General features: G+C 42.4%; 1 protein-coding gene across 1 annotated transcript in view; it reads left to right on the top strand.

Annotated features, from left to right (window-relative positions):
- The window catches only part of LOC107103063 (nuclear factor 7, ovary-like), a 3,451-nt gene extending 1,656 nt beyond the window's left edge, over positions 1-1,795 (top strand). The window contains exon 2 of the mRNA XM_015402579.1: positions 7-1,795. Within this exon, the coding sequence (XP_015258065.1) occupies positions 7-669 (663 nt within the window). The 3' untranslated portion in view covers positions 670-1,795. The remainder of the gene's footprint in view (positions 1-6) is intronic.
- The last annotated feature ends 6,876 nt before the right edge of the window (positions 1,796-8,671 follow it).

Genomic DNA, 8,671 nt, shown 5'->3' with positions numbered 1-8,671 from the left:
TACAAGGCTGCAGTGGAAAGAGTCCAGCGCTGCCCCCTGCTGGAGGATCCACAGCTGCCCTCAGGAGCTCTGATAGACCAGGCCAAACATCTGGGCAACCTGGCCTTCAACATCTGGAGCAACATGAAGAACATGGTGTCCTACACTCCTCTCATCCTGGACCCAAACACTGCTGGTTCAAGTCTCATCCTGTCTGAAGATCTGACCAGTTTGACTTTTGGAGAGAATCAGAAGCTTCCTGATAATCCAGAGAGGTTTGTGTTCCTGTGGTCTGTCCTGAGTTCTGAGGGCTTTAACTCAGGGAACCACAGCTGGGATGTTGATGTTGGAGACAGTGAACGCTGGATGCTTGGTGTGTTAGAAGAGTCTGTCCAGAGGAAGGGAGCCATAAAGTCTGGATATGTTGTTATAATGTTTAATAAAGGTAAATACTTAGCAGAGTCTCCATCATCTCTTCCCAAACTTCTCTCAGTTCAGAAGAAGCTCCAGAGGATCAGAGTGAATCTGGACTGGGACAGAGGAAAGCTGTCCTTCTCTGATCTGGACACTAACACACACATACACACCTTCACACACACCTTCACTGACAAGATGTTTCCATACTTCCCCACTGCTGGTAAAGTAAAAATCTTACCCATGAAGATCTCAGTGAGCAAACAGCAGCTCTGATGTTCTCAGCATGAAGAACACAAAGTCCAAATGAAACCTTATTGATCTGATTGAAACTCAGTGTTTGAAACAGGAAACTGGAAATTTTGTATTAATCCGTTATAAATACTGCAATTTGAAAAGTTTATTTAAATCCTATTTCTAAATAGTGATTTAAAATCTCCGATTCATCAATGTAAATATAAATACCTTTCTTCTTTAAACATTTTTAAAAGGTAATGCCCTTTTTCAATCTTTCATCTTGCATTTTCTTTATACTTTATCATCTCCATTTAGCATTTCAATGAACCTGGCAAACAGTGTGCTCAGGGACCAGAAGGGCCATGCAAACGATAAAGTGAAGAAAATAAGTATTTGAACACCGTGCTATTTTGCTGGTTCTCCCACTTAGAAACATTGAGGGGTCTGAAATTATCGTAGGTGCATGTCTGTGAGAATCCTTTGTATGATACAGCTGTAAATAAGAATTTTTATATTTTTTTTCCTGTCCTATTTTTTTTTATTTAATTTGTTTCTTTTTCTTTAAATTGTCCTGAGTCCAATTCCAAGCTCCGATTCCCCCGCTCACACCCCCCCTCCCACACACACAAAAAAAATCCCCCTCATTGAAGAAGAACGGCCAAAAACAAGTCAGTGTCCAACACCCACCGCCACACCGCGAGGACCCCTCCACCCAGAAAAATCAACATGCCTGCCCTCCCAGGAGACAAACAAGCCGGCCGAACGGGAACCCCACCGACAGCGCATCGGCGGCACGCGGGGTGCCCGAGCGGCCCTAGCAGAAACAACATCGGAAGGCCGATATGGACGGACCGACGGCACCAACCAAGCCCCCAGGCGGATTCCCCCACCCAAAAACACAGTATACCACTCCACTCCCACCGACCACAGCAAACACAGCCGCAAGGCAAAACAAAGGACATAGCAGCCCCGCCCGGCGCGCGCCAGAGGGCCAGAGCAGCAAATAAGAATTTGAACATCTGTCTATCAGTTAGAATTCTGACCATCAAAGACCTGTTAGTCTGCCTTCAAAATGTCCACCTCCAATCCTTTTATTATTCTAAATTAGCTGCACCTGTTTGAGGTGGTTAGCTGCATAAAGACACCTGTCCATCCCACACAATCAGTAAGAATCCAACTACTAACATGGCAAAGACCAAAGAGCTGTCCAAAGACACTACAGACTAAATTGTAAACCTCCACAAGGCTGGAAAGGGCTTCAAGGAAATTGCCAATTAGCTTGGTGAAAAAAGCTCCACTGTTGGAGCAATTGTTGTAAAATAGAAGAAGTTAAACAAGACTGTCAATCTCCCTTAGACTGGAGCTCCATGCAAGATCTGACCTGGTGGGGTCTCAATGATCCTAAGAAAGGTGAGAAATCAGCCTGGGACTAGATGGGAGAAGCCGGTCAATGACCTGAAAAGAGCTGGGACCACCGCTTCCATGGTTACTGTTGGTAATACACTAAGATGTCATGGTTTGAAATCATGGAAGGTCCCCCTGCTTAAACCAGCGCATGTCAAGGCCCGTCTTTAGTTTGCCAACGACCGTTTGGATGATCCAGAGGAGTCACGGGAGTAAGTCATGTGATCAGATGAGTCCAAAATAGAATTTTTTGGGTCATAATTCCACTAACCGTGTTTGGATGAAGAAGAACGATAAGTACCATCCCAAGAACACCATCCCTAGTGTGAAGCATGGGGGTGGTAGCATCATGCTTTGGGGGTGTTTTTCTGCACATGGGACAGGGCGACTGCACTGTATTAAGGAGAGGATGACCGGGGCCATGTATTCTGAGATTTAGGGGAATAACCTCCTTTTCTCAGTTAGCATTGAAGATGAGTGGAGGCTGGTTTTTCCAATGTGACAATGACCCGAAGCTCACAGCCAGGATGACCAAGGAGTGGCTCTGGAAGAAGCATATCTAGGTTCTGGCCTAGCAAGTCTCTAGACCTAAACCCAATAGAGAATCTATGGAAGGAGCTCAAACTCTGCGTTTCTCAGCGACAGCCCAGAAACCTGACTGATCTAGAGAAGATCTGTGTGGAGGAGTGGGCCAAAATCCCTCCTGCAGTGTGTCCAAACCTGGTGAGAAACTACAAGAAATGTTTGACCACTGGAATTGCAAACAAAGACTACTGTACCAAATGATAACATTGATTTTCTCAGATATTCAAATACTTATTTGCAGCTGCATCATACAAATAAATAGTTAAAAAAAATATCATATATTCTGGTTTTTGGATTTTTCTTATTTAGATTATGTCCCTCACAGTGGACATGCACCTATCATAACAATCTCAGACCCTTCATGATTTCTAAGCGGAAGAACTTGCAAAATAGCAGGGTGTTCAAATACTTATTTCCCTCACTGTAAATGGACAAGGCAAACTGTTAGTAGAATGTAAAGGAACCAGAACGGTCATGGAAATCATAAACGGAGCAGGAAAAGTAAAAGGAAAAACACAACAGCAAAAGGGATTAAACTGCAAATGAGAAAGATAATGGCAATAAAAAACGTAAATATGTTTGAAAATGTTTGATAAGGAAAGGTATTTATAATCAGATCTGTGGATTTTGGTATCTGAATCTCCAATTAGAAATAGGATTTGAAAAATAAATTAAAATTGCAGTTTTTAATAATGAAATAGAATTTACAAATTGTCTTTCATAATTCAATTTAAAATGTCCCATTACAAAAAAATTGTATAAAACTGGATTTCTGACAGTCTGGTTTAAATGTTTAATTTCAAATGTTTTTTTATGTCTTTCTCAGTGACTCTTCTGCCCTCAATACCTTGAGATGATGTGTTGTTTCTCTTGTGTTTCTGGATTAATGTGATCAGTGGTGGTTTGGTCTGCAGAAGAACTAGAACATTGATCTGGAGAATCCAAACCTTGATGATGGACTATTTGACTCTTAGAAAGTGTGTTTTCAACTATTCTTTACAGTCTGGGAGGAAGCTTACTCATTTTTTCATATTCAAACCCCTTATGCGTTTTGTCTTCATGTTCTTTATATAAAATAATTAAATATTAGACTATGGATTATATGAAAATCAGGATCATCTGCAATGAACATAACCTGCATCCATGTCAGCTGTAAAAACAAGTTTTACTATTCAAATACACGTCCTTGAAGAAGTGTGACGAGTCGCTCCACTAAGACGTTTAGGTGAAGGTATGGAGCACCAGAAGTCTGATTTAGCTCTCTTTAGATGACCTCTGTGATTTCCTTACATCTCAGGGTCAGGATGACTGGTACCGTGATGCTGACATGTACATCTGCATTATCCCGTATGGTAAGCCTATGGGAGGATTCTGGTCCCTGATTGGTCTGATGAGCATATTGGAATTAAAATCCAAGAGGTTCTGTAAATACTTAAATCAAATACTAAGAGTATAGTAGATATTTCTATGTAAATATATTAATCACTGGGAACAATGCTAAAGGTGGCAGATTTAGGCATTTATTTCAAATAAAATATTGATTTCTCATGAACCATGGAAGAACTGTGTGTTTTTATTTACTCTGTTGATTTGAGACAATTATTCATTGCAAACATATATGATGTTGCCATAGCAACAACCAGTCATTTTGGTAAACTGTCAGTGAGCGTTTGTTTTCATGCAGGACGTGCTGCAGCTGCGTGCCACATACTTTACATTAATAAATACCATTATATTTGGGTTTTCTGGATGTAAAGTGAACATTTTAGAAGCACAGTGCAAAAATTGCCCAGAGATGATCAGAACTGAACTGATTAAACCATCATCAAGTAGAACTTTTTATTTCTTCCCTAAATTCTTTTAAAAATGAGCTGTTAAACCATCTGTACCAGACGTTTGTTTCTGTTTTTTTAAAAACATCTAATTCTGCCTAATTTAAAACTTTCTCCATCCATATATTAATAGTTTTCATCAGTTTCTGAAACCCATAATGATATATTTCTGTAGATTAATTATTATTAGTGTGAACATTCCTCTCAGTTCACTAACACACAAGAAATTGCTTTTTTTTGTCTTCCATTTTCCAGCCTGATAAAAGGAAGCAGACAAACCAGGGTTCGGTCCGGTACAAATATTTATTCCAATACAAAGAGTGACTGTGACGGCAGTAACAGCAGAACCTGTTTCTCCAAATCTACAGAAATAAAGGATTTCAGTAGAAAACAGTTGACAGCTGCTGGGCCCTTCTAGATGGACTCTGATTATTGGTACCGGGCCTCTGCAGAGCTGGATGACTGGATGCTGCAGTCTAGAAGCTGCAGGGCAGCAGCTCTGGAGGACTGAAAATGGTTATCCCTGATTTACATGAAGTAGAAGGGGAACCTGGATCTGCTGCCAAACAAAGGAGTCAATGTTCCAGCTTTGGTTGAAAAGAAGCACAGCCATGATCAGCAAGTCCTTTCTCGTCATGGTGATGCAGTATTGATGGACCCCCAAAGAAAAAGTCAGAACTGGAGAACTACAGGTGCTGGTCATAAAATTAGAATATCATGAAAAAGTAGATTGATTTCAGTAATTCCATTTAAAAAGTGAAACTTGTANAGTGCATGCTCATTCTCTGGCTTTTTATGCGCATGTAATTGTAATTGGCTAATGCTACATTCACAATGCAAGCAGCAGAGGCAGCAGAAGCAGCTAGTTTACATGCAAAGTCAATGGTTGACGCACATAAAGCAAAAGGTCCTGCATCGTGTTTTGAGCACCAGGAGCAGTGCGTCATAAGCTTCTGAGCATCTGACAGACGCGATGCCCTGCGAAAGCAGCAGCTGCTGAAGTTGTAAAAATTTAACTCACGCTGCTCGACGCGCCACATCAACCAATCAGAGAAGCTGATCTGGGAGCTGGCAGGGAGACAGACACAGCACTGCTGATGCAGATCGCTATGATCACTCCACTGAAACAGTTTATTAACGCCTAAATGAACTAAAAATTTAAAAACCTGCAAAATATGTTTGCTTTTATTATTCTGGTTCATGCAGTTCGTAGTAGAAAACCGCAAAGAGGCGACCGGGCCAGAGGCTGCCACTGAATGGAATTTCCAGTGACAGTGCACTGCCTGTATACAGGGGTCTGACCGGCTCCGACAGCGAAATAATAATTAAAGGCAGGATCGTAATCTTGATGAACTGACTGCACAGATGAAGCTTTCAGGTAGACTTTCTCACTTAAAGTAAAAACATATTTAAAAAAAACTTTTCACCCACTGATCACCAGTGTTGGGCACATTACTTTGAAAAAGTAATTAGTTATAGTTACTTCTCCCAAAAAGTAACTGAGTTAGTAACTGAGTTACTCTACAATAAAAGTAACTAGTTACTAGTAAAAGTAACTATTGCGTTACTTTTCTGTATGAAATTAATAACTGGGGATGTCTAATTCTGAAATCCTGTGTTTGGGTTGTTATAGATACTGCAACATGTAGCTATATCTATGTACTGTATCTATTCCATCTATTCCATCCATCCATATTTCTCCCTTTCTCCATATAGGCTAATGATTGTTCACGCTCTCCGTAGTTCTCCTGTGGCGCGAGCACAGGGCGGCTGTTACGCGCCTTAAGCGAGCATGCGCTTTTCCTGTCGCTTGCGCGGTGAATCGTGCCGCCGCGCTGTGCGGAGATGCAGGGGAAACCGTATCTGATGGGGAAACGCAGCTCGACGTAACACCAGTATTTCCATCTGGAAAGCGCTGTTTTGCCGTTGGAGTCCTCCTCACTCTCCATCCTCCCCTCTCTCATGACGCGCGCACGAGTCCGATCATGAAAAAAGGCTAATTGTGTGATCTGAGTAACGTGCAGTAACGGGGTGTCGGCAATTGTAACTGAGTTATAGTTACAGTAAGAGTAATAATTTTGATTACGCGTTACTAAAAAAAGGTAGCGGCGTTAGTAACGCCGTTACTCCCAACACTGCTGATCACAGCAAATATAGCCGCCATTGTTACAGGCAAAGAGAGGATGTAGATGTTTCCTCCCTGGCTTTAGCTATAATAACTTTTGTTGTCATAGTCTGTTTATACGCAGCAGAACGAGATTAAAAGCCAANGTCCAGATGCTACAAACTAAGACATGAAGTGGATGATGTGGTGTTTAGTTTGGTTCTGACAGCAGATCCAGGTGTGCTGATCATGAACAGGGAACAGGTGAGGTTAGTGGAGACATCAGGACCCTGGAGAGCTCTGCTGATGGAAACAAACTGAGATCGAAAAATCCAGAAAAACTGAGAGGTTTTCATCTTAGTATAAAATGACTCAGCGTGTTTAATTTCAGCAGATGAGACCTTTTTGCATGTTGACTTTAATGTAAAATGTTTTTCATTCATGACCTTTGATGCTTCATATTTACTTTTGTCAAACATTTTCTGATCTTTTAACTTGTTCTGTTTATATCAAACATGACTTTTTGTGGAGATGGATGTGTTCATAATCATCTTTAGTCTGAGAATAGCTATTTGTAATCATTACAAAGTTTTGATTTGAAGTATTTTGATTATTAAACTATTAAAGATCACTGATTGATTGGTGTCTTTTTATTGTATTTTATTTTATTATATTGTATTTTATTCAAACTCAGGTTTAATAAAACCTCTAAAAGTAGCAGTTTCAGTACTCTGTGAAAAAATTAAAATAAATGTCATGTTTTTCTTAAGAGATCCGACCTATATGCAGTAAACCACTCAGATAACCAGGGTAAAACATGACAGAGGGTCCATCAGATAGTCAAATCTTGGATTCAGGAGGAGCACTGTGGTTTTTGTCCTGGCCATGGAACACTGGATCAGTTCTATACCCTGAGCACAATTCTGGAGGTTGCATGGGAGTTTGCCCAACCAGTCTACATGTGTTTTGTGGATCTGGAGAAGGCATTCAACCGTGTCGCTCGGGGGGTCCTGTGGGGGTACTCTGGGAGTATTGAGTACCGGGCCCTTCAATAGGGGCTGTTAGGTTTCTGTATGACCAGGCTCTGACCGGTGTCAGAGCCTGGTCTGCATTGCTGGCAGTAAGTTGGACTCGTTTCCATTTGGACTCCGCCAAGGTTGCCCTTTGTCACCGTTCTGTTAATAACTTTTATGGACAGATTTTCTAGGATTGCATCTCTGTAATTCGCAGATGATGTGGTTCTGTTGGCTTCATCAGGGCGTGATCTACAGCTCTCACTGGAGCGATTTGCAGGCGAGTGTGAAGCGGCCAGGATGAGGATCAGTGCCTCTAAATCATCCAAAGACCATGGTCTTGAGCCGGAAAAGGGTAGTGTGCCTTCTCCAGGTTGGTAAGGATGTACTGCCCCTAGTGGACGAGTTTAAGTATCTTGGGGTCTTGTTCACGAATGAGGGAAGATGGAGTGGGAGATCGATAGGTGGATTGGTGTGGCGTCTGCTGTTAAGCGTGCACTGTACCAGTCTGTGGTGGTAAAGAGAGAGCTGAGCCACAAAGCAAAGCTCTCGATTTAATGGTCGATCTACATTCCTACCCTCATCTATTCTCATGAGCTTTGGGTCATGACCGAAAGAATGAAATCCCGGATACAAGCGGCTGAAATGAATTTTCTCCGTAGTGTGTCTGGGCTCTCCCTTAGAGGTAGGGTGAGGAGCTCAGTCATCTGGGGCGAACTCAGAGTAGAGGCGCTGCTGCTCCACATCAAGAGGTGCCAGTTGAGGTGGCTCAGGCATCTGATTAGGATGCCTCCTGGAGGTCTCCCTGGTGAGGTTGTCCAGGCACGTCCCACCGGGAGGAGGCCCAGGGGTAGACCCCTGACATGCTGGAGGGACTATGTTTCTTGGCTGGCCTGGGAGCGCCTATGAATTCCCCGGAAGAGCTGGCCCAAGTGGCTTGGGAGAGGGACATCTGGGCCTCCTTACTGAAGCTGCTATACCTGCAACCCGACCCCAGATAAGCGGAAGAAGATGGATGGATGGATGGATGGATGGATGGATGGATGGATGGATGGATGGATGGATGGATGGATGGATGGATGGATGGATGGATGGATGGATGG

The sequence above is a fragment of the Cyprinodon variegatus genome, unplaced genomic scaffold (genome assembly GCF_000732505.1).
Source record: "Cyprinodon variegatus isolate N-32 unplaced genomic scaffold, C_variegatus-1.0 Scaffold1371, whole genome shotgun sequence".
NCBI classification, from domain to species: domain Eukaryota; kingdom Metazoa; phylum Chordata; class Actinopteri; order Cyprinodontiformes; family Cyprinodontidae; genus Cyprinodon; species Cyprinodon variegatus.
Note: the sequence above shows the minus strand (reverse complement) of the source record. Positions and strands in the feature narration are given on the sequence as shown.